Source organism: Mauremys reevesii, linkage group 25, assembly GCF_016161935.1.
Source record: "Mauremys reevesii isolate NIE-2019 linkage group 25, ASM1616193v1, whole genome shotgun sequence".
Lineage (NCBI taxonomy): Eukaryota > Metazoa > Chordata > Testudines > Geoemydidae > Mauremys > Mauremys reevesii.
Window position 1 is genome coordinate 18489820 of NC_052647.1, and position 26947 is coordinate 18516766.

At 45.7% G+C, this 26947-nt stretch overlaps 1 protein-coding gene across 1 annotated transcript; it reads right to left on the reverse strand.

The window, feature by feature from the left end:
* On the reverse strand, positions 1 to 26947 carry LOC120391258. The gene is made up of 21 exons (XM_039514739.1): positions 26276 to 26947; positions 24954 to 25174; positions 23444 to 23504; positions 22786 to 22881; positions 22147 to 22311; positions 21841 to 21966; positions 21033 to 21253; positions 19785 to 19819; positions 18954 to 19268; positions 13322 to 13385; positions 11824 to 11884; positions 11583 to 11705; positions 9449 to 10072; positions 8572 to 8786; positions 6430 to 6490; positions 5534 to 5629; positions 4197 to 4361; positions 3294 to 3419; positions 2027 to 2247; positions 436 to 470; positions 1 to 320 (listed from the first exon to the last, which is right to left on the reverse strand). The coding sequence occupies exons 1-21, from the start codon at positions 26873 to 26875 to the stop codon at positions 1 to 3; spliced, it is 3951 nt and encodes a 1316-aa protein (XP_039370673.1). The 5' UTR covers positions 26876 to 26947.

Consider the following 26947-nt stretch of genomic DNA (forward strand, 5'->3'; position numbering starts at 1 on the left):
TTATCTGATGGATTTTTTGCTGGTCGTGGTCTTGGATACGATTTTCACGCTGGAGCTGCTCCTCCCTCCGGAGCTCAGACTTCCACTCAGGCCTCTTCCACTTCCAGAGCTGAAAGCGCCACCACCTCCAACGCTCATCCCGCTTCCGTAGCCATATCCGCCACCGCTGCCGCCGCCAAGGCCGTATCCGCTCCCGCCTCCGATGCTGAGACCGTAGCCGCCGCCGCCACCTCCTCCGCCACCTCCCAGGGAAAGCCCACCTCCATATCCTCCTCCCAGGCTGCCTCCGCCACTGTATCCAGTCGAGGAACTGACCACTGCTGCAAAACGACAAGCACAACAAGTGAGATCTCTGTGGTTTCCAGAGGGAAACCAAACCCACACATCAGCTTCATTTGGAAAAACCAGTGATAGGTCAGAGGTCGAGTCACTTACAGATGCTCACGGGTCCAACTCCCTCTCCTGCCAGCCTGTTAGGGAAGAGAGAGACAGGAAGGAAAGGATGTAAGTGATGCCCTCAGTTCATAGACACAATGACCAAAACAGATAGATTTGCAGACATTAAGGTCAGAAGGGACCATTGTGCTTGTCTATTGTGATAACCCATGCCTGAGAAACTCCTTTAGGGATTCCTGCATCCATAACTCCTGGTTGAGCCAGCACATATCTTTTAGAAAGGCCCCTAGTCTTGACTTAAAGACCTACAGTGATGGAGAATCTACCCTGACCCTAGGTAAGTTGCACCTTATTTTGAGTCTGAATTGATTTAGGATCATAGGCTGGAATTTTCAAAAGGGTCTTACCTACTCCCTTTGAAAATTCAAGCTCCATTGCTTGTTAGAGCCGACCGGTATTTTTCAGGATTGGAAATTTCAGGGAAAAACTTTTTTAAGGCCATGGAAAAATGGGAAGGGGGAGATTGGAAGTTATCTGAATGTTGGTGCATTTTCTCCCTCCCATTTTCCAGCCAGCTATGGAGCCAGTTGACATTTGCTCAAAGCCCAGATGAAATGTTTAGGTAAAAAATGTAGAATGCTGATGAAAACAATGGAAAAGGAGGGAATAGTCTCCAGCCCGCCTCACACATATCGTTTTGTCAGCTAGATTTTCAGCCTTATGAATGCTTCCAGCATTAGGAGTCACAGAATCATAGAAGATCAGGGTTGGAAAGGACCTCAGGAGGTCATCTAGGCCAACCCCCTGCTCAAAGCAGAACCAATCCCCAACTAAATCATCCCAGCCAGGGCTTTGTCAAGCCTGACCTTAAAAACCTTTAAGGATAGAGATTCCACCACCTCCCTAGGTAACCCATTCCAGTGCTTCACCACCCTCCTCGTGAAAAAGTTTTTCCTAATATCCAACCTAGACCTCCCCCACTGCAGCTGATTCCCATCTTTAAACTCTGAACGTCAGTCGAACATCACACATCAGTCTCCATCTAATCTAGCTCATGGTCATGGGATTGCATTTGCAGCTCCTTATCCCATCTCTGCTTCAATTACAAGGGCACTTTTACCGTCTTTTTTATCTTCTTCTCCTCATTACTGGGACATATTTCCGGAGTCACTCGCAATGTGCTAGGAACTGTGCAAACATGAAGGAAGGCACCTTATTTGCTCACACTACCACGTCGACTTTGTTCTGGCCCTCGTTGCCTGTATGTCTACACTGCAATTGGGAGGTGTCATTGCCGCATGTGTAGATGGACATACCCAAGGCAGCTTTGATCAACCCAGCTTACTAAAAATAGCAGTGAAGCCACGGCAGTACGAACTAACCGCTTGAGCCCAAGCCCGGGTGTGTACTCAAATGTGGAGCCCCGTCACTGCCCAGGCGTTGTGGCTTATTTTTAGCAAGTGAGCTCAGTCAGAGCTCGCGCGGGTTCTGCAGTCACACCTCGGCGTTGCTGGGTAGACATGCCCTGAATTATACCGCATAGGGTTCCAATCTCGCCTCCTGCTCTCAGGGGAGCAATGGAGCTGCTCCCGTGCCTCAAGGCTGCAGTATCATTGCATCGTGCACCCACCTGTTCTCCTCTCCTTCCAGCAGCTTCCTGTAGGTGGCGATCTCGATATCCAGGGCCAGCTTGACGTTCATCAGCTCCTGGTACTCCCGCAGCTGGCGGGCCAAGTCTGCCTTGGCCTTCTGCAGGGCATCCTCCAGCTCAGACAGTTTCCCTCGGGCATCCTTGAGGGCCATTTCGCCGCGCTCCTCGGCCTCGGCGATGGCCGCTTGCAGGCTGGCGCACTGCAAAGCGGGAACGTTGAAGTGTGATTATTATTTAATGGGGTGACCAAATGTGAGAGTGAAAGCTTACTCTGGGCATGTAGGCCCATGTAAACCTGGAGTAATTAGCATGAGTCTCCTTTGTGCAAATCAGGAGTCACTCCATTGAAGTCAGTTGATACGATTCTCTTTTGCATGCACCAGGCACCACTGCACTGAAGTCAATGGATATGATTCTCTTTCTCCTGCACAGATGCAACTCAGGAGTCACGCTATTGGCATGATTCTCTTTTGCGTGCTCCAGGGTAAATTGGGAGTAACTCCACTGAAGCCAATGGGTGTCATTCCTCTTTTGCTTACAGTATTGCAAACCAGGAGTAATTTCGCTGAATGGAATGGGCATGAGACTCCTTTCGCTTACAATGGTGTAAATCATCAGCCCCTCCATTGACGTGAATCACATTAGCGTGAGTAAGGGGCAAACAGATATTTTCTCAATATCATAGAATCGTAGAAGATCAGGGTTGGAAGGGACCTCAGGAGGTATCTAGTCCAACCCCCTGCTCAAAGCAGGACCAACCCCAACTAAATCAGTGGTTCTCAAGCTTATTGTGTATTGTATTGTGTCTTGGGTAGAGTCCCTCTGGCAATAATATGGCCAGATCTTCAGCTGGTGTAAACTTGAGCTGCTTCACTGTTTTTAATAGAGGAAGAGAGAGGAAGGATGGCCCAGTGGTTAGAGAACTAGCCGAGAACTGCTCCGTGGACCACCAGAAAGTTACCACTGAGTGTTAGAAGAGTTGAGTAAAAGGAGGGGCCAGTGGCTAGCAATTTGAGATATCATGGCAATGGAGGCCTTGCAAGTATGAGTGCTCGGTGTGCAATGCACAGTGTCTCGTGCACGCTTCCGTCAGGCTGGCATCACCGTTTCTTACAAAGCGAGAAGACCCTCAACCACCTCCCTGCTCCGAACCCATCAGCCGAACCGTTATTCAGCGCACGAGCCCCGGCCTGTGCCTCACGCCCAACCACTAGCCTGCCCCAGGTAACGAGAGGCTCCACCCTACCTGCTTCTTCACGCTGTCGATTTCATTCCGCAGCCTGTGGATCATCCGGTTGGTCTCGGAAATTTCGACCTTTGTGTTGCGCAGGTCATCACCGTGCCGCCCGACGGAGATCTGCAGCTCCTCAAACTAAATATTCAGACATAAGGGTTGTGGGGGAGGGAGAACATGACCCATTACTTACTGCAGTGTTGAGGAATTGGATAGTATCCATTTAAATAGTTTGGGAGCCCTATGTCTTGTATGGCAGAAGCCACCGGACACTAGCAGGACAAAGGTTTATGTATGCAGCCGGGCCTTGTGTGTCTGTCTAGCATTAGTAATCCCAGTACTTGGAATCCAAATGTCTTTCCACTTATTCTTAATGTTGCGTATAGAGCAAAGACACACTTGCAATTACTACAATAAAGAAAGCATACACGGCCTCGCACCCCACGGGACCTGGCTTCTAATGCTGGCTCTGCCACTGACTCTTTGGGCAATGAGTGTCAAGTCACTTAAACGGTCCCTGCCTCAGTTTCCCCATAGTTAAAATGATACTTATCTGCCACTGTTCAGTGTTTTGCAAACTAATGATGAAAATCTCTGCAGAGTAGTTTACTATTGTTATTACTGGGTGCAATGAGCCAAATTCATTCCTGGTGCAACTTAAGAATGGCCATAGAGGGTCAGACCAAAGGTGCATCTAGCCCAGTGTCCTGTCTTCCAACAGTGGCCAACGGCAGGTACTTGAGAGGGAATTAACGGAACAGGCAACCATCAAGTGATCCATCCTCTGTCATGTACCCGTCTAAGTCAAGGATAAAGCTCCCATTGGCTTCCGTGGTGCAGTGTGAGGAACTGAATGCAAGCAGTAGAGAAGAGGAATTTAAAAAGCCAAGAACATTATTGGCCTTCAGTCCTCACCTTGGTCTGGTACCAAGACTCCGCCTCAGCTCTGCTCCTGTTGGCAATCTCCTCGTACTGCGCTTTGACCTCCCGGATGATACTGTCCAGGTCCAGGCTTCGGTTGTTGTCCATAGACAGGACGACGGAGGTGTCAGAGACCTGCTGCTGCATCTGGCTCAGTTCCTACAAGAGACACGAAGCCTGGGTCATTTGCATTGTGTGTAGAGCTGACACCCGTGAGGCAGCTGGTGTCCTGAGATCCCTGTCCATCCACTTTGTGTCTCTCTGTTTCCTTGGGCTCCCATGTCTGTCTGTCAGTATCCGCCTTTCCCCTCTTGTCTTATACTTAGATTGCAAGCTCTTTGGGGCAGGGGCTTTTTTGTTCTGCATTTGTACAGCCCCTAGCACAGTGGGGTCATGGTCCGTGACTGTGGCTCCTAGGTACTACCATAATACAGCTAATAAGTAATAATAGACCTGGACATAAACCTGCCTTTTTTCCTCCAAGAAATATGTTGAGCAACAATTTTTCCTTTAAAATGTTCTAACTTTTTTTTTTTTGGTGTGGAAAATGTCAACATGTAATAAAACCAAGGGTTTGGATTTTTTCATTTTGATTTAATTTGAATAAAACCATTCCTTTGGGGGACTTTTAAAAAACCCTACCCGAAAAGCAAAATTAAACCAACAAAAAAAAATGTTAGGGAATTTTACCATTGAAAATTTTTGTCAAAAACGACATTTTCCCACAGGAAAAAAAAAATCTCATTTTTGGTGAACACTCAATTTTTGGGAGGGGGGTTTTGAAAATGTCTCACCAGCTCCAAATGTATGGGATAGACTGTCCCTTCTCTTATTTGATTTTTCTCCATGACTCGTGATCTGTCTGCTGCTGAGTCATCAACCACTGGGATCAATAGAGAAGCCAGTCCTGTTGTTTGACTAGTAGCAATTTGTGTGGCAGGTTCAGAATTCAAACCCTGCTGCTGATGGATGATGAGGGGTTTGTTACAGTAGTACCTACTAGTGCTTGCTTATCAGAGGAAGTATGGTACAATGGTTAAAGCGCTACCCTAGGACACCTGGGTTTAATTCTCTTCTCTGTGCAACGTTGGGCAAATGCTTTAGCGTCTCTGTGCCTGAGTTTTCCATCTGTCAAATGAGGGTAATAGTACTTCCCTACTTTACAGGGGTGTTGGGAGGATAAATACACTGACAATTATGAGGTGCTCAGATTCCATGTTAAAGGGGACCATACAAAGACCATAGATTGACACATCCCCAGTCATCAGTGCCTGGTGCAGTAGGGTGGGGAACTCTCTAAGTTTCTAAAAGAGTGGGGGACCGATGCTTACCGCTTCAAACAAAGCTCTCAGGAAATTAATTTCATCCAGCAGCGCGTCTGCTTTGGCCTGCAACTCGACCTTGTTCATGTAGGAGCCGTCCACATCCTAAAGGAAAGAAGAGAAAAGTCGCGGACACCCTGATGAGCGACAGAGTCAGCCAAAGGGCTGAACACAGCAAAAAAACCCACCCGTCCGCTGCCATCAGCCTTTTCAGAGTGTTATTGTCTAAGCGGCCGCTGCATCGCGACGTAGAAGGTCTTTTAAAATGTGTCATTAAAGGGCAAGGCTGGTCCCTTCTTCTGTGGCCATGGATGGGCCTAGGTGAGGTAGTGCCCCTTGAGGCGGGAGGGGCCGTGTTGTTCCAATCGGTGCAGGGATGATTGGGGTGGGGCAGGGGGCAGAGGGATGGGAGGGCAAGCAAGGAGAGTTACTGGAAGAGGGCAGCCAGCTCTCCAGCTGGGAAGGGGCATCCTGGTAGTTCTGACTGCAGTTCCTGGGCAGCTGGTGCCAAGTGCCTTGTGGCAGCCCTGGATTTGGGGGTGGCAAAGGTTTAGGGTGCACGAGGGTAAGGATGGGGCTACTAGATTTACCACTAGGCATACCACTGGCCATTGTTTTCATGTAACAAGCATGCAACCAGCAGGGAAGAAGCCTTCTTCCTCTCCGGCCTGATTCGGGGGGTTTCACTTCCAAGGTGAATGATGCCAGACCGGTTTACTCCAGCTGAGGACCTCGCCCACAATGTAGTGCTAAACATTCTGGTTTGAGCTGTAATTCTCCCAATCGCGCAGGGGCTGGGGGGTGGGGTGGGGAGGGGGTTCACAGCTCCCACTGGCATTGGTTGGACTCTGCAGGTACCTCACACCTCTTGGACTCAGGCCCGTGAGTGACACTGGGCTACTCACCTTCTTGAGCACCACAAAGTCATTCTCTGCAGCTGTGCGCCGGTTGATTTCATCTTCATATCTGTTGGGAGAGAGGAGAGAGTGTGCTAGATCAGGACCCGTCCGCTTGAGTGACTAGCGGAGAAGGCACGGACCCTGCCTTGAGTGCAGGGGAGTGGACTAGAAGATCTCTCAAGGTCCCTTCCAGTCCTACATTTCTATGGTGCAAGTCACTCCTATTCCAAATGATAGGGGCCGTGTGGGGGGGGGGGGAGGATTTTAAATCCAGAGCAGTTAGGGACCCAACTCCCACTGAAATTCAATGGGAGTTGGGTGCCTAGATCCAACCTGTGCTTATGAAAATCTCTCCACTGAGTCTCCAAGCTTAGCTAGTGGTACCAGGTCTTGTGGTAGCAGAATCCACATCGTGAAGTGACTAACTGTAGCATTTCTCCTACAACTGCCTCAGAAGGAAATGATCCAGTGTGTTGCATGCGAGCGAGCACCTGAGGTCAGAATCCTCAGTTCAAATCCTTGCTCAGCTACAAACTTCCTGTAGGACTTTGATGGAGTCAGACATTTTAAAGTGACCGGAACGCCTAAATCCCTTGGGAGCTCTGGAAAATGTTTCCCTCCATACCCCATCTTTAACAAGGGGTACTAGCACTGCCCCCTTTCAAGGGGGTGTTAAGATAAATACGTTTGCAACTGCGTGCTGCTCAGATGCTGCACAACCTGGGGCCATATAAATACCATTGATTTTCTTTAGCTGTCGCTTGCTGAAAGAAGGGGTCTACATTTGAAAAGTAGTACAGAGTCCAGAACTGACACACCTGCTTAAAATCTAGCCCCAGATGTAAGGGTAGTTACTGGTTGGTTACTCACCCAAAACCTGCACAGAATCACCCACATGGTTAAGTTTCTGCATTCTTAGTAGTCCCAGCTGAAACCAATGGCGCTACCCACCAGGCATCAAGTTAAGCATGTGGACAAAATCTTTGCAGGATCGGGGCCCATTATCAAGTGTCACTAATTGCTTTAGATGCAACTGCCATGGAAATGCCTGTAAATACATCATAAATCAGCCTGTCTAACAAACTGTATCATTTATTCCAAGATCTTTTAGCTGGAGTTTTGCAAAAGCACTTCGTTATGCTAAAAATATGCTTCTGTGAAACTTCATGGCTTAGGGCTAAATCAAAGAGGCAGGGTGGGTCTTGGCAAGATAGGAGAAAGGAAGCGTTATCTTGACCGCGCTGTGGCAAACGTGATCTGGATGTCTCCAGAAGGCTTTTGCCAACTCTGTGCCTGATTTTGGCATGGGAATGAGAGGAAAGAGGCAATGAAGAGGGATTTGAAATAAGACACGGTCTGTTTCCCATGCAGTATTTCCATCCTCTAGAAACCATAGTATAATGCGTAAAACAGACTATGTATTATTTTGAACCATTAAAAAAGCCAATGAAATATACAAATACAAGAAACACAAATGAATATTAGAAGCCAATTCATGCCATGCCACCATGCAATATTATGTGCCAATTCCTAAAAACACATCTATCTATCTATCTCCATCCATCTATCTAAACTTTTCTGACCCTCAAGTCTAATTTTCTCAGATCTGCACTTTGCCAGTCTTGCTACCTAATGCTTTATAGGCTGCAAGGATTAAGAGTGTCTTGTAAATATGAGGGATGGAGAGAAGGCATTTTAGATAAGGGTAAAATGTTAAAAAGCACCTAAGTCCCATGGAAAGTCACTAGGATTTAGGCACCTAAGTAACTGTCAGTTTTGAAAATCAAAAGTCAATGGGTCTTCGTTCTAAGCGCTAGGTCACTTTTTGAAAATGGGACTTAAGCTCCTAAGTCACTTTGGTGCCTTTGAAATTTTTGCACATCCACTATACTTGTGAATGTGAATTTTAAAATCCTCTGCTGTTTTATTTTTAACAAATCAGTGGGTCAAATTCTGATCTCAGTTATGCTAGAGTAACTCCAATGACTTCAATGATGGAGTTAGAGCCAGATGCTCCGAGATCAGAATCCGGCTCAGCATCTGCTTTGAGAGTAGCAAATGCCACGTGATGCCAGTGTAAGGCATTTTGATGCTCAATACAGTATGAAATGCCTGGCTTGGCATAGATTTTAATGCAGACTTTCTTACTTATTCTTAAAATCCTCCACCATGTCTTGCATGTTCCTCAGTTCTGAATCCAGTCTTCCTCTCTCCCCCAAGAGGTTGTCTAGCTGCCGCCTGAGGTTATTAATGTAGGCCTCAAAAAGAGGATCCAGGCTCCGTTTGATAGTCGTCTGACCCTGTTCCTGCAGTAGAGTCCATTTGGTCTCCAATACTTTGTTCTGTTGCTCCAAGAATCGGACCTGGGGAAAAAACAGAACCCACAGGCAGGTGCTTAAACCTATTCAAACAATCCACAAAATCACTGACAAGAAAAAGGTTGATTGTTTAGTTCAGGGCGGAGAGAGAGAGAGATGGGGGTAGGGAGAATGTGACAGATACTTTTCATATAGGAATTTTGGGACCAGGTGCCAGATTTTCAATGGCATTTAGGTAACTAAAGATGCAGGCAGGATTTTCAAAAGAACTTAAGCAGGTTAGGCGCCTACCTACTTGGGTACTTTTGTAAAGCCCACTAGGCACCTCGCTTTAGGTGCCTAAATATCTTTGAAAGTCTGGATCCAGATTCACGACTACTTTAAATCAATGTAACCCCCTTGAGTCCAATGGAGCTCCACCGAATTACAGTAGCTGAGAAGGATTAAACAAAACAATGTATTGTCTCCCCGCTCACCCCCCAGCAAGTCTCTGTGACAAGGAGATTTAAGAAAAATTCCTGGTTTTTAATCAGCAATTTCTCCTAATACTAATAATCTGCTGCCTGTGGATAAACCATGGCGAATACAGAAATTGCCCAGACAACACATGCTCATGGGAAATGATAGCATTCAATTTTTTTTCTTGAAGACACTGAACTATCCAGAGAAGATACTTTGCAGCCTGTGGGTTCAGGACAGGTGCTCACCTTGTCGATGAAGGAGGCAAATTTATTGTTGAGGGTCTTGATCTGTTCTCGTTCCTGCACTTTCACTTTCTGGACCTCCGGGTCGATATCCAGGTGGAGCGGCGCCAAGAGGCTCTGGTTGACGGTCACTTCGTGGATGCCACCAGGTGGACAAACGGGAAACCCAGGGCCACCCCTTACACCGAACCCAGGGCCACCCAACCCATAGCCACCGCCAGCACCACCTAACCCATAGCCGCCACCTCCACCTCCACCGAGACCAAAACCACTGCCTGCTCCACCACCGTAACCAAAGCCTGCTCCTCCACCAACACCATATCCTCCACCACCACCAAATCCACTCCGGAGACCTCCGCCGACGGTACTGTAGGAAATTCTTTTATTTCCACCTAGGCTATATAGGCTTCTGCTGCCAAAACCGCCACCGCCACCAGCTCCAAAGCCACCAGCTCTTCCTCCTCCAACTCGAGAGACAGAGACCGAGCTGAAGCTGCTTCTGCCACCACCACCACCACCAAAACCTCCGCCTAAGCCAGCAGAACCTGAGCTGAAGCTCTTGCTTCCACCCCCGCTTGTTGATTTTCTCATGGAGATTCGACTCATGGTGGCTCGTTCAATTGAAAACTAAGAGTGGAGAGCAAAGTGTGGGAATAGAAGCTGTGCTGCAGGAGAAGAGCAGAGAGTGAAGGAGATGGAACCCCTCTGGTGTGAGAGCAGGGAGCCGCTTCTTTTATCTGCTTGGAGCACTTGGCAGGGATGCAGAGACAATCCGCTGCATTCATGGGCTTGATGTACCTTGCAGCAACTTGTCTTGTCAAACACACCTAGGTAGCAGCCTGGCTTTGAAAAAATGCATTGTTTGTGGGCAAGAAAGTAACGGAGTGCACTTACTTGTCCTTGCAAAGGAGGGTTGTTGTTTTTTTAATTAAACGAGATTGTAGGCCTGATTCTGAAACACTGACTCATGAGATTTGGCATGAAGAGGCTACTCATGTGTGTCAGGACTAGTCCCTGGAGCATCCACTATCCCAGAGCTAGCATCTGTAAAAGACCACACCAGCTCCTCTATTAACGTGAACAATGCAATTGACTGTAACCGGTAAAGTTACTTCCCCGCTCAAGTCTTTGCAGGGCTGGGGGGGATGGTTCTTACATTGCAAAGGGGCTGCAAGTTCTTATTGCAGAGGACATGATCCACAATCTGCTTAGAAATCTGCATACCTAAAGACATCAGTAATGCCAGTTTCAGCTATTACAGCACTGCTGTGCGAGTATGTGTGTGTGTGAGAGAGAGATTTTCAAAGGCTCCTTGGGAATTTAGATGACCAACTCTTGATCATTTTAGTGGGAGTTGGGTGTGCAAAGCCTCCAGGCAACTTGGAAAATCTTAGCCTTAAGCTTTTTGAGCTTTAATTCGGCTATGGCAAACAGAGCTGCAAATGGCTGTTGAAATGGCTTTCAAAGATGAAGCCAACTAATCCTTGCACCAAACAACAAGTCAAAAGCGCCCCACATTTCAAGAGAGACTCTGTTGCAGAACTGTGGAATGAGGCTACATTTTTTTTGAATGATGTTCATTCAAAAAAAAAATCTATACTACATTAGGGAGCATTATCAAGGTCTTTTCCTGCCCCCTAAGGAAAAGCATTATAGATCTGAACTGGAATGAACTCAGTAGGGGTCTATAGAAATTACTCAAATTCTATAGGGTCAGAAAGACTCTTCAGCCTTTAAGTTACTGGAGCTACCCCAGCTGAGGATATGGTCTATGGAATTTGGTACATAATGAGATGTCTACAGTCTGTTTGAGCCAACCTATGGAATTAGATAGGAGGGATGGAATTATCTATTAAATTCTATAGGATTTTTTTTTTTAAAACCTATGAAAGGGTAAAATTTCCTATTCAATTCTACTGGACTTCTCAGTCAGGGCCAATTCTAAAGGTAAGGGAGTGAGGCTGTGTTTTTATTGCGCTTGTTTTTCACCTGCTGATCTGCAAAATCACGATGTTCAACAGGGGGTTTCCAGTCATCAGTGCCCAGTAGTGAAATTTGCTGGTGGAATTCTCAGCATTCTGGTTTTAGGTCCATTGCTGCACATCCTCACTCCGGTAAATGAGCTGTTGGAACTTACCGTACTGGTCAAGATTTTCAAAAGTTTCTGTTTGATTTTGGTCACTTTGTTTTTTGGGTGCACGACTTGAGTCAGTTTAAGGAGGCTCCAATTCTCGGCGAGCAGTTTCTGAAAGTCAGTCCCCTGGAAGGTATCGCAAATCGTGCAAGCCCCCGAAAATCACTAGAAACTTTTGAAAATCTTGGCCAGTGGTCTTACTCCTAAACCAGATTCTGCCAACTGCGTCCATCCGGAATGGTACCTTCGCTATGCAGTTAGTTCCGTTGGCCTCAATGGGACTTCTGGCAAAGTAAGATACTGCTCTGTATAAGGAAAGCAGGCAGCTCAGACCCTGTCTTGAGCTGGATTTTTTGCAGAGTTGGGTGCATGAGCAGCCAGCAGAGATAATGAATCCAAAATTAGAAGCTTAAGGGCATCATCATCATATCATGGCTTGTTTTCTGTGATAACGTTCCAAAACTAGTTTCCTTTGCTGAGAACTTGAAAGAAACTGATTAAAACTGATTTTTTTTAATTGCAGTCAGAAAATCTGATGTTTGCACAATGTGTGTTCCCCCAGCATTCCTGTTGCTGCTTATTGCCAGTTATGTGAGTCATTAGCACCTGAAGCTCATTCAGGTAAGAAATCAGGAAAATAATCATTTAATTAAACCTCCAGTGGCAGGGATCAGGCTGAGTTGTAGCAAGGGGGTGCTCTAATCATGGGATTGTAGAATTTAGAACGCATTTGGTTGCTTGCATATCTGGAGGTTACATTTAAAAATGTAACGTTATCTACGACAAAGATAATGCCATCAGCTCCCATGTGATCTGTCCAGACATTGCCATAGCAACATGGATTCCATTCCAACATGCATTGTCCATTCCAACATGCATTGTCCATTCCAACATGCATTGGCTTTATGGACGATATTAAGACTTCGATCCTCCTTTCATTGGTACCAACATAAGCTGGGAGTCTACTGACGTCAGTGGACCTATACAGATGTAAAAGCTGCGCAAGGGAAAGGAGAATCAGGCCCAAAGTGTCTTAGATTAATAGGTACCTTCCCATAACAGCAAGGGATACATTTTCAGCAAGTGTAGATTGGCGTATATCTATTGACTTCAATGGAGCTACATCCATTTTTACACCAGGTGGGAATCTGGCCCCATTTACTCCAGTGGAGCAATGCCAAGTTATGCCAGCGGGACCACAGTGTGAAAAGTTTGAATTAAAAAGTATCAAATGTTCATTTTTATTTGAATGAATGAATGACTCTACACTGGAACGTCTAAATATGCATGTTACCCCCAAATAATGTTCATTCACTGGGTCATTACAAAGAGTAGCAAAATGTAAAGCAACTGGCGGCGTGAGACTAGGGTGACCAGACAGCAAGTGTGAAAAATCAGGACGGGGGTAAGGGGTAATAGGCACCTATATAAGACAAAGCCCCAAATATCGGGACTGTCCCTATAAAATCGGGACATCTGGTCACCCTACGTGAGACACTTATGCATGGAAAGGTCACACAGTGCATACTGAGTCCTCACTCAGGCAATATTGTCATGAATTTAGGGCCAAAGCGTGCTCATTTTACTCGCTTGAGTAAGCCTGTTGAGGTAAATTGAGTCACCAGCGTGAGCTCGATTTGGCCCAGCAGTGGAACATTTGCATGAGCAAAGAACGCAATGTAGACCGCTTCTTTCCAACATAAATTAGCCGGTCATTTTGCAGAGCGTCAACCTTTACTCACCTTTTGCCATCTGCACTATCACAAGCGAGGATGACTGCATAAATCAGGCTAGCAGGGCATGGTACTAAAAGATCAGCAATGTCGGTTTGCCTCATAATAATACCTGGCTTTTCTATAGCTAGGCCTGGGAAACTCTGATTTCTATTTTTTATATAAATTTGTCCGCTATCAATGTTTACTTTTGGGCATTTTTAAACAGTTTAAATTTTCAGTTGCACAAAATTATGGAGTTTAAGCCATATTTTTATTTGTTTACAGTTCAGGAATGGTAGGAAGTTGTGCGGAGGTCAGAGAGTGTGGCGGGGGGACAATCGTTTTTTAATGACATTGAGCTTCAAAAAGTGAAAGCTTTATCATGGTTAAACGGGCAAAGTAAAGAACCTTAAATCAAACTCTAATAAGTTCTGAAGTAGCATTTTTCGTCCTTTGCCGATCTGTGAATTCTGATGATTCTCAATCAAAATATTGGTTTGTTGGTTGGCTTTTACTGACATTCACTGATAAAAACCCTAATCCTTCCAAGCGTAGAGATCACAAAGCACTTTACAAAGGAGGGCAGTATCATTATCCTCTTTTTACATTTAGGGAAACCGAGGCACGGAGCAGGAAGTGAGGTCATCCAGAAGGCCAGTTGGTTGCTTCTACTTCCATCTACGTCTGTGGTGTCGTTTTTGCAGCACACCTCAAGTGTGGTGCATCCTACCAAGGAGCATTAGGTCTAGTTCTCTTTTGACACCTGTGTAATTCCTTTGACTTCAATGAAGTCACTTACACCTGTTTAAGTGAGAGAAGAATCAGTCCTAATATTTTTAGGCTCATGGCGGGGAAAAAAAAAAAGACTTGAAAATCTCTTGTCTTGGTTTTATACCTTTTGTATATTTGCTTTATTCATCGCTTGATGGCATTCGGGTATTAATGACAAACTAATACCATGTGTTCCAATAGCACACCCATGGCTCAGCACCCCAATGCGCTAGGCTCTGTACAAATATAGAACAAAACGATGCTTCCGGTCCAAAAATACTGACAGTCTAAGGAAGGGCCTTTTAAAATGCAAGAGGGACGGATTGTTATAGCTCACTCTGCATGACACCAATCCCTGATTTCAATGGGAGCTTGAAGTCAGACCTCTGAAAATCAGGTTGTTTTTATTTAGGTCCCTAAACCTGGCTTTAGGGGACTGACTTTAGGACCCCTGGTATGAAAATTTACCCCTGCATTTATATTTCAGTCTGCTAGAACACTGAATTCACTTGGCATTCGTGTAGCACTTTAAACTCCCAAAAGCACTTTGCAAATGGCAAGTCCCGGGGGCAGCTCCTCAACTGGTCATGACAATTGCCACCGGCTGGTGGATCTACTCCCGGATCTGCAAGGGGCCATGTGTTCTCAGCTCCCGTTAGCTTTACAGGGAGATAAAAATGCTCTGCCCCTCCCAGGGTGGGGCATGTTAACTACTGCAATGAAATCCTTGCAACACCTCTGCAAAGGACAAGATCGTTATCATCATTTTACACGTGGGGGAAACTGAGGCACGTCAAAGCTGTGCCCTACCCTGTCCTAGATGACCCAGAAGTGGCAGCTGAGACGGGAATCCTGGCATTCCTTTCTCCCAGTAACTTTCCCCTTCCTGTTTCTCTGATGCTGCACCCCCTCTATATGCAAACATATCGCACTTTGTCTATGCTGAGCTTTCAGATTTCTGGGCTGAGCAAAATGACTGGGGTTTTTTCGCTGTAATATTATAACATTCAAATGGAGTTTTCCAAATCAGGTTTCTAGTTCAGTAGACTTTCCTCCCAGCCTGAGATCTTGCTCTCATGTACAGAGGAAAGCTCTCCTGGAAAGACAGTGAATTCCAGCGTCTCCCAGCCCTGCGGGGTTGTTTGTGCTGCTGGGATACAGGTTTCTTTCGCTGTTGTTATATGTCAAGATGATTTATTCCCAAAGAAGCCTAGTTTGCAAAGAGGCTGTGCCCAGAGTTAATTAGTCATCTTCTGCTTCTGAACATTTATGTGTTCTAGCAACATTGTGTATTCACCAGAAAACTGGACAGATTCTGTCATCAATTAAATCTGGAGCAGTTGCGCTGACTTCAGAGTTAATCTGGATTTGCACTGGGGTAAATCAGGGATGAATTTGGCCCAATGTCTGTCTGTAAGGCATTTCTCAATTGACAAAGAGAGATTGGACCAGATCGTTAAGAGGTATTGTGGTCTAATAACCAGGGGCATTGAACTGGGATTCCAAAGAGACGAGTTTCATTCTTCACTCCACCACTCACCTGCTGTGTGACCCTGGGCATTCGTGTTCCGTCTTTGTGCCTATGTTTACTTTCTTTCTTGTTATTATGTGTTTGTAGAGTGTGGTCTGTTACAATGGACCTCAGCTGGGACCTCTGCATCGTATTGTAAGAACAACAACAACTAATGAAATCATAATGGGGTTACATTTTATATACATGGGTGTAACTGACATCAGCATCTGGCACCAGTGATTTTGGTAATGACCAGCTTTAAGTTAGACTGAAACTGAGATGATCTTTAACCCACATCATCTTCAAGCTACGCCTGTTGTAAAACTAGGCAAACATCTAGATGAGTTGATGAACCCCCTGTAGGACCTCTGCATACCTCCAGGGGTACGTGTACCCCTGGTTGAGAATCACTGCCCTAGAATATTCCACCTTCCGTGTCTACCGATGCATCTAGGTGTTTTATGCTTTGTTCCAGCAAAAGAACCCCACAGCTGCACAACCTGAATTCAGGTTATTTCCCCCAAAGCCACCAAAAAACTCAGTGAATGTATCTTTCTCATCTTGTGCCTTAAGAAATGCAGAAATAGAAACATAGATCCATAGTTTCTAAGGCCAGAGGAGACCACTGTGATCAGGCCATAATAGACCTTCCTCGAAATCTTTCAACAAAATTATTTCTGCTAGTTAGTAGAGCTGCTCAAAACGTCGTTTTGATGGAATGTGCATTTTCAGTGAAATAAAAACGTTTCCAGAAAATACTCACTTTCCTTGACAATTTTTGATCAGAAACCCAAAATCCAAGTTTTTTCAGTTTTCAGCCAAATATTTTTCCATTTTCGCGGAAGTGTTTTGGCTTTCAGTTGCCAAAAACTGAAAATATTTGGGTAAAAACAATAACAACAAAAAAAGTCAGCTCAATCTTCGGTTTTTCAATTTTCATGTGCTTGACGAACATTAAACATTTGCCATGGGAAAAGAAATCCCATTTTCCTTGTTATAAATACATCCCTCTACTGTGAAAGATGGTGCAGAAATATTTTGTACTATAAATTCACCTCTTCTGTAAAAATAGGCAGCAACACGTTGTAAATACAATCCAGTTTTATTGGACACATACCAAAAAGTCAAAAGGGAGTATAATAATTGTTTGTCATTATTATTGAAGAAGCGTAGAAATCTGTAGCCTTTTTTAGTGGTGCACTGACAAAAAATAACATGAAGGAATTTCATGGCAAACCTGGTATTTATAAACTGGATAGTACACATGAAGATGGTTTGTTCAGATAAATTTTTGCTAAAACACACAGTGCTGGAGATTTTTGCGGTACCATTGCTACTGATGACTATACTCACAAGAAGTGCAATATAAAATAAAATTATCTAGTACTCCTGGGCCAGATTCAAATGTCAATTGCAAATATGGAGTAACTCTATTGAGACCAAGGGACATATTTCCTGATTTACATCAGTGTAATTTACATCAAAGTCTAACCCCCTCGGACAAAGATATTCTTCCCATCTGCTGTATATGTTGCTTGAATTTTCCACATAAGTGTTTTAAGAATTGTACTATAATTTTCTTAATTCATTCTTAATAGCTAATTAATCAGACTTAAAATTGCCCTGTTGGAAAAGTTAACTGTTCTTAAAGGTTTTTTTTTTAAACACAAATCCACTTTCTCTCTCTTTGTATTTCTCTTTCAACATCGTAGAAACTCTAGTGCAGAGAGCTGAGGTGGAATTTTCAAACGCACCTATGGGAGTTAGGAATCTGGGCCAGATTTTTAAAGGTTTTTAGGCATCTAGTGAGATTTTCAAAAGTGCCTAAGTCCATAGGCAGTTAGGCACTTAAATGTTTTTGAAAATCCCACCAGGCACCGATGAGCATCTTTAGGTGCCTAAATCCCTTAAATCTGGTGCTTGGGTCTTATTTTGAAAAGTTACTTCGGAATTTAGGAGCTTATATGCCATTGACTTTCAATGAGACGTTGGCTTCTAGGCCTAGATCCCCAAAGGTATTATTTGGGCATCTAACTCCCACTGATTTCCATGGGAGTTAGTCACCTAGATACCTTTGAGGATCTAGAACCCAAATGCTTGTCACTTTTAAAAATAGCACTAAGGTGCCTAAGTCACTTAGGCACTTTTGAAAATTTGAGTTAGGGGCTTTTGAAAATCCCATTCCTTGTCTTATGTGTATATACAGGTTAAATTTGTCAAAAGTGCCTAAATCACTTAGAAGCCTAATTCTCATGGAAAGCCAAGAGGATGTAAGCTCCTAAATCACTCTGACCCTTTTGAAAATGTTAACCATGGTGCCTAGCACAAGGCTGGACTGAGTCTAGCAGGAGCCTTTTGGCAGTGTAAATATTAAATCATAATAACTGTTCTCTTGGAAACCAATCCCTGCCCCGGTTAATTTTGTTTTAATCTCAGTAAATCAAAACCAGAGCTCTTAAATAAACAGATCTGATCATTTGTACTTCTAGCCTTTGATAACACCTGACCACAAGACTACATGTAAACTGTGTGGCAAATCTCATGTTTGCCTTTGGTTTAGTTTTGAAAATGTAACACCACGGGGTAAACTTTCCTTTCAATAAAAGAGCACAAGGATTAGTATTTGATAAGCCATTTGTAAATCTAATCAGCGTGGCTGTAGCTAACATTGCAAACACAGTTATCCAAAGTCAGTTTCACAACTTTAATCGATATTCAGCTTCTGCATACATGGCCTTATTTTCAGAAGCGCCGAGTGCCCACAGCTTCATTGACTTCAACAATTGCAGCTGCTCAGCATCTGAGACTCTTAGGCCACTTATTTTAGGAGTCTACATATAGATTTTGGGAGAGATCTTCTAAAGCATTAAAGAGATTTAGGAGCATGAGTCCTAAGGACTTTCAACGGGACACTTGTTCCTAAATCCATTTGGCTGTTTTGAAATTTTCTCCCTTAGGTTCTTAGGCTTGGGTGCCAGATTTGAAAATGTTGACAACCTCTCATGTCGCACGGAATGCAACAAAGGCCCCTGTTCACTTAAGCAGAGTCTTAACTTTTAAACATGGGTTTAAGTCCCTTTTAGAAAATGCTTAAGCACATGCTTAACTTGAGCACATGCTTAACAGCTTTCCTGAATTAAGACCCGCATGCTTAAGAACTACCATGCCAGGAGCCAAAGAAACAGGCACATCGAGGTCATTCACACTAGAATTAGAAAAGGGGTGGCTGAAGGAATTCAAGATGCTACAGGGGTTTTCTTGGCAAAGTGATGGATTGTTGCCGCAGGGGCTAGTATCAAGAGGCAATTATACATGGGTGGGCTGGGGGGGTGGTATATCTATTACTTGAGCTGTGGGGAATTCCTCAAGCTTAACTTTTAATGGTCTTTTTGCTGGAAGAGGTTTTGGAGACAATTTTCACGCCCGCGCTGGTTCCCACCCCAGTGCCTTTCCCACTTCCGGCGCTGAAATTTCCTCCTCCGGCACTCAGCCCGCTGCCACCTCCATAGCCAAAGCCACTGCCCCCTCCGAAGCCACCTCCGCTTCCAAAGCCGAACCCTCCGCCTCCGAGACTGAGACCGCTTCCACCTCCGTAGCCGAATCCTCCTCCGCCTCCTGCCGAGCTAAAGCCGCCAAATCCTCCTCCTAAACCGGCTCCGCCACCAACTACAGCGCTAGAGCTGACCACCGCTGCAAGAAAACCACAGCCTGGTCAGACGCTCGGTTGAATCAGGTGTTCGGTTCCAGTGAAACATGGACTCTTCACTGGCCCTACTGGTAGGGTTGCCGACCCTCCAGCATTGTCCTGGAGTCTCCAGGAATTAAAGATGAATCTTTAATTAAAGGTTACCTCATGTGATGAAACCTCCAGGAATTCGCCCAACCAAAGTTGGCGACCCTACCTGCTGGGCCCACAATTGGGTATTGAACCTGGGCCTTCTGGCACTAAAAGCGTGGGCCTCTGCCCACCACTGGAGATAAAAGACTAGGCCACAGAGCCTCAGAGATAGTTAGGCACCCAAGCCCCATTGAAATCAATAGACCATAGGTGTCTAAATGAACTGGGGATAGACCCTGTAACTAGGGAGAGGAGCAGACCCTTTAATAGCTTATGTGGGCCAGCCATAGAGGGAGCAAATACCCACACTCGCCTAGCACGGGTTACATAAGCCCAGACGCTGCTCCCGACAGGAGAAAGATACTCACAGTAGCTGACAGGGATGACGCCCTCTCCGCACAGCCTGTGGGGAAAGGCAGACAAAAGTCAAAGTTTGGCTTTTAAGGTTGAGATGTCACATTATTCATAGAATACCAGGGTTGGAAGGGACCTCAGGAGGTCATCTAGTCCAGCCCCCTACTCAAAGCAGGACTAATCCCCAGACAGATTTTTGCCCCAGATCTCTAAATGGCCCCCTCAAGGATTGAACTCACAACCCTGGATTTAGCAGGCCAATGCTCAAACCACTGAGCTATCCCTCCCCCTGTAAAGATGGGTGGAAGTTTATCACAGCTGCTTTTTCCAGCACATTTGCAACTTTGCGGTGCTAAGATCTTCAAAGACTCATTGACTAAAAGGCCAGAAGGGACCATCGTATTCATCTAGTCCATCGAGACCATCTGTTTTCAGGTTTTCCTAGGAGGCTAGTCTGTTTCTGTCCGTGGAGCCTAAATACCTTTAAAAATCTGGCCCTAAGTGAACTGCTCAACATCACAGGAGAACGGTGCCGTAAAAGCAGGGAACCAGACCAGATTCTCCTAATTTGCAGGTTACACTAACCACTGTACCATCCATCCTTCTTGAATAGGGAACCCAGCCCCCAACAGAGCCATGGTAATTTTGCAAAAGCTTAGCCACTCCGCGTGCTGGGCTGAGAGTCAGGAGATGCTGCTCCCTGTGGTCCCTCCTCCATATGTTTGTTGTGTCCACCTCTTGTCTCCTGTTCTGGGCAAGGACTTTGTAAGCTCTTTGGGGCAGGGACTGTCGACCACCTAGCCCAATGGGCTCTTGATTGCGGATTTGAGCCTCTAGTGTGACTTCAATACAAATAATAAAGTGACTTGGGTTCTATTCTATCTCTGCCTTTGGCTTGCTAGGTAACCTTGGGAAAGGAAGTATCTAGCTATTCCCATGCATACACATCTATCCATCCATCCATCCTCCATATACATTCCTCCATCTACATTACCCTGAATTGCTATATCAATCTGCATATAGAACTTTCTCTCTCTCTCTCTATGTGCATACATTACTATCGCTCTATCTAGGAATTTATATTAGACTCACCACTGTGTGTACCTCAATTTACTCTCAGTGCCTCAGTTTCCCTGTCTGTAGAATAGGGATAAAGATGCTCCCCTGCCTCCATTGAAAAGTGCTTTGAGAGCTGTAGATGAAGAGTGCTGTATCTCAATGAGTCAGAAGCATTATGATCATGCTCATTATCTCGCACCCACCTGCTCTCCTCTCCCTCCAGCAGCTTCCTGTAGGTGGCGATCTCGATATCCAGGGCCAGCTTGACGTTCATCAGCTCCTGGTACTCCCGCAGCTGGCGGGCCATGTCCTGCTTGGCCTTCTGGAGAGCATCCTCCAGATCGGCCACCTTCATCCTGGCATCTTTGACAGCCAGCTCACCACGTTCCTCCGAGTCCGCAATCGCCGTCTGCAGACTGGCGCACTGCAGGGGAAGGGAGTTGGCTTCCTTTTAATTACCAGCCATTTCTCTCTGTGTTTTCCCTCTCTCCTTTAACAGTGCAGAATTCACAGGCAGAGAGCTGGCTCCTATCTGTCCTTGCTGCTATTAGCACCCGAGGGGTGACTGGCCTGTACATTTCTGTAGAGATTTAGTCTTTGCAGCTTTTTTCTGCATCATCACCACCACTAATCTGGCCTATGCCACTGAGGCACAATATCCAGTCAGAGGGTGGTGACTGATTTATATTTACTGCTGCTAAGTCTTGTGCTGGAACGTTTTGAGCTATGGCCATCTCTGCAGCGTACAAACTATTGTGAAGGCTGAGTCTCTGGCTTAGTAAGAATGATTTAGTGCCCGGAGAGAAGGCTGATATGTATGTGTGTGAGCACGCATGCACACCACTGCCCTCTGCAGGGTGGAATGAAACTACTTACGTGTGATATGTCGCCCTCTACTGACTGCAGCCGGTGTGGCTATACATCCTCACAGAGTGGGGCAGGGGGCAGGAAACTGGGAGACAGGAGTAGGCAATTCTGTCTTCTCCCGTCTCTAGTGAGAGCCGTTCCTACCTGGTTCCTTGCATTCTCAATCTCGGCCCGTAACCTCTGGATCAGCCGGTTCAGCTCTGAGATTTCTCCCTTTGTGTTCCGCAGGTCATCGCCGTGTTTCCCAGCAGTGGCTCGCAGCTCCTCGAACTAATATTCAGAAACAAGAGCAAAAAAAATATATATATACACAATCTAATGCCCAGCCATGCACTTTAACTAAGCAGCCACTCATTGGGGCAGCAATAACTGCATAGCTCTGTGCACTGTTTTAAAAGAATTGAACACCCAGAGAAGAATCCGGGTTCCTCCGTTTGTAGATCCACTCACCTTGATCTGATACCATGACTCAGCCTCGGCTCGGCTCCTGTTAGCAATGTCCTCGTACTGAGCTTTGACTTCGTTCACGATGCTGCTAAGGTCCAGGTCTCGGTTGTTGTCCATTGACAAGATGACGGAGGTGTCGGACACCTGGACATTCAGCTGGGCCAGTTCCTGCAGAAGGACATGGGCGCCTGAGTCACCTCTAGTGCAAAAATGTCCAGATAGCCACCATCTGCCTTTAAAAATGCTGGACCTGATTCTCCTTCTATGTACACAGGTGCAAATCAGGAGAAAGTCCATCTGTGTTTTTATGAATATTGCAGTCGCATGTAAAGGCGTCAGCCAAGGTCAGGGCCCCATTGAGTCAGGCACCGTATCAACACAGACTGAGATAGACCTGGCCCCAAAGACCTTCTTATAAAAGTAGACAAAACAGCAATGAAATGACGTGACTGAAAGATCACACAGCAGCTAAGTCACAAAGCTCGGAACAGAACCCAGGTCTACCGACTGCCAGCCCAATGGCCTATCCAATGGACAAAACCACCTTCTGTGGTGGTCTTGATTCCCTCCCACGTTAAGCCTGCTCATGAACATAGGCCGTGTTTAATTTCCTAGCAAAGACGCCCCGAGAAGAAGCAATACCGTGTCATAGAGGGTTCTGAGGAAGTTGATCTCATCCATCAACGCATCCACCTTGGCCTCCAGGTCTATCTTGTTCATATAGGCGGCATCCACGTCCTGAGAAACAGCAAGCACAGTCACAGCTGCAGCCTAGCGGCCTTGGCTGGCCCAGAAAAGAAGCCAAGGGTTGCCTAGGGGTGAAGATCAAGTGGCCATCCTGGCTCTATGTGGGCTGGAGAAGTTGACACTTCATTGCACTGCTGACTTTGAAAGGACAAAGCTCAGCTAGGGGTTGCAGAGATCTTATAGGGGAAGGACTCTGAAGCATTCTGGGCCAAAGACAGGGAGAGCGTAAAGCCCTGGGTGCATTTTTACCCAGCTGAGCTCACATGGAGGTAATATTTGGGGGTCTGCTCACAATCCCTCCCTTACCCTTCAGAAATGCTGGCATTCTGCCAGATCCAGGCCAGCTCTAGCATAGTGTCAGGGGGGTGGGAGTGGGGGACAAGATGCTACCTCCAGCCCCCTTGGAAGACCTAGTGGGACAACTGTCCCATGTAGGGCCAAGGAGGCATTTCAATGGGATATAGACACCAAGCTCTCTCAGGCGCCTTTGAAAATCTCAGCCTTCGATAACGCAAACACCATGAAAATTGTAATCGATCTCGGCACGGCTCACCTTCTTGAGCACCACAAACTCGTTCTCCGCCGCGGTGCGCCTGTTGATTTCATCTTCGTACCTGTAGGGACGGAGGGGAGGCAGCGCTAGACCTCACTCATGGAATAGGAGAGACAGGAAGGCAAGAATTTCTTGCCTGAGCTCCCATTTGCAAATGCCTGTTTCTAAGATTAACCTGGCAACCTTTCTCGTAGCATGATTGTCTTTTCTACTGAAATTTAGGGTAATGCTTTTTACAAATTGCACTTCCTTTGGTCATGCTGATTCTTTGAATTTTTGGTTTGAAAACGGGAATATGGATGTTTAGAAAAAAGAAAATCTTTTTAGACGCTATCTTCATTAGCTGCAGTCCAGGCTAGCGACTGGTTTTCGCTTCAAAATTTAGCTTCACAACATGATCCATATTTTCAACCTCTCTAAAATTTTGGCAGGGGAAGACAGGGGGGCTTTCAAGGTCCAGTCTGCTACAGAACTCAGATTCACATCTGGATGCAGCTCGATCTCTGTGTGTGTTCGTGGCCCACTGGCATTGACCCTGGTGGTCTCACCTCCTCTCTCTTTCCACATGCACTCTGCAAAGCTGCTGTAAAGCTGTGCTCTATAAGCTTGCAGGATGTTTTAATTTCCCCTGCAACAGTATTGATGCTGCTGGAATGTCGTGTGCAAGGACTGAACACCAGATCTTAAAGCATGAGCCTGTGCTGATTAAACTAATGGAATTAATACATTTGTTTGGAGTAGTAGAAAACTCATAAACATTCTATGTACGCCAGCCACTAGACTCACATGGTGTTCCATACATCTCCTCAGCAAACATGCTCCGTCTCCTGGGTTTTTGTCCCTAACAAACTCACATGTGCAGGCTTAAGATTTCGGCCATGTGTGTTGGTCATGCCTGCTGTAAGCATGAAAAAAATGTAGCACAACTTGAACTGGTTCGAGACTGGAATTTCTCCTCTAGGGGAAATTCAGACATTTCAAAATTTGTTGTCACTCTGAATCAGAACAGAAAGTTGGAATTTTGACATTTTTCTCAGTGTAGAAATTCTGAAAAAAGTTAATGTGAAACATTGAACGGTTGTCTTCCGGTAATACCAGATTGTTTTGTGCAGATCATGTTAAAATATGATATTTTTATCTTAAATATGTGTCTGTAAAATGTGAACTATAATATATAGTTCAAATCATTCTACCATTAAAGTTAATGAAACAAAACAGTAAAGTCCAAATGAAACATTTCAACGTTATCAGCATGAAAGAAGAGTCAAAACAATTCATTTTGACGCTTTTCCGTTGAACATTTCGTCAAAATCAACATGTTCCCATGAAACTTTTTGACTGCTTTTTCCAACAGAAAACCGTTCCATCTACTTTTTATCCACTAGCCCTTATCACAATGAAGCTACTGTACAGTTAGGGACCTGATACCCACCTCCCAAAGTGGAACGACTGTAGAGTATAAAATTCAGCACAGATCGGCTCAATGTCCTTCCGTTAAACATTCACTTACTTGTTCTTAAAATCCTCTACAAGGTCCTGCGTGTTCTTCAGTTCTCCCTCCATCCGCCCTCTTTCATTTAACAGGCTGTGCAGCTGCTTCCTCAGGTTGGTGATATAAGACTCAAAGAGGGGGTCGAGGTTATTCTTGTTGGAGTTGGATTTCTGACCCTGCTCCTGCAACAGGGTCCACTTGGTCTCGAGCACCTTGTTCTGCTGCTCCAGGAAGCGGACCTGAACCCCAACAGGCAAAAGATATTTAATGGAAGATATTCGCAAACAGGTTGACACCTGAGATTCAGTAACTTGGCAGTTCAGGGGACAAGAGAGGACGTATTAAATTAACCCCTACATTTTCTCAAAAACAACGGGCCAGATCCTCAGGGTCTCTCACATTAACGTAGTCTTTAGCCAAGCAAATCTTCCTGAGGCAGGTTGATGTACTAGCTAGGACAATATAGACTGGGAGGCAAGAGATCTGGGTTTTATTCCTATCGCTGACCGTCTGTGTGACTTCTGTGCCTCAGTTTCCTCATCTTTGTAGGTGGCGTAATGATATTTAACTTCCTCTGTTGCTAAGTATTGGCTTACTCCAGTTTTCCTTGCTTTGGGCTCAGTCTTGACTCAGGCGTACTCCATTTAATGGCCTTTTCCTGAGTAAACCCAAGTAAGGACCTCAATACAGAAACATGGAGTTGTACTTAAATAGTGACTGAGAGAAAACTGACTCAGCTTGTGGTCAAGCCTTAGCAGAAAGGTGAGTGTTAGAGGAAATGCCCAAGTTAGAGATGAATAACATTTTTCACTGACGTTTCAAATTGTGTCCCCAAAAGGGATTACAAATATTAATGAAATAGTGGTGAATTTTGCAATCTATATTTCACGTGTTCCCTCTTTCTGTGTGCGTTCAGGGCCACCCAGGGGGGAGGACAAGTGGGGCAATTTGCCCCAGGCCACCACGAGAATATAGTATTCTATAGTATTGCAACTTTTTTTTATGGAAGGGGGCCCGAAATTGCTGTGCCTCAGGCCCCCTGAATCCTCTGGGCAACCCTGTGTGCATTTGGGGGTCAAGCAAATCAAGTCGCTGTCTGTTCAGTTTCCAATGTTAACCACTGAGAAATCTGGATTCTCGTAGCTATTTAGAAGCACATTCATTTACTGGGAGATTTGAATCAATCAGTGCAAAGAGGAAACATTTGCCGGGTGAGAGACTTATTGACTCATGGGTTTTTGTAGATGTCCAAATATGAAAACATGCCTTTTCCGTTCCTTTCCACCTATCTGCCCTTTCCCACAGCATTCCCATCACCGGAGTTTCTGATAAACTCTCACCTTGTCAATGAAAGAGGCAAATTTGTTGTTGAGACTCTTAATCTGCTCCTTCTCCTCTTTTCGCACCTGTTGGATGTTTGGGTCAATCTCCAGGTTCAGTGGCGCCAGGAGACTCTGGTTGACGGTCACTTCTTGGATGGTACCCATGCCAGGTGAATTGCCACTGCCAAATCCTGCTGGACTTCTACCACCACCAAAGCCTCCACCGCCACCAAAACCAAGCCCACTGCCACCAAAGCCAAATCCACTCCCAGTGGCTCCACCACCAATACTGAGCCCACCACCACCAGCTCCCCCGCCAAAGCTAGATCCGCCACCATGACCTCCGCCGCCAAGACCGAAGCCACCACCAGCTCCACCCCCAAATCCACTCCGGAGGTTGCTCCCACCACTGATGGAAATTTTCTTAGTGCCCCCTAAGTTATAAAGGCTCCTGCTGCCAAAACTGCCTCCGCCACCGAGCCTTCCGAAACCTCCGCCGCCTCTTGACACGGCGACCGAACTGAAGCTGGCTCTGTGGCTACTTGGAACCACAGCAGACACTGTGCTGAAGCCCTTGCTCCCACCTCCACTTCGGATGCTGCCGGATTTCCAGCTCATCGTGGCGGGAGATATCAGCGCTGCTGCGGGAAAGGAGCGGAGTTGGCAAGCGGTGCCTTCTGGTGAACACCC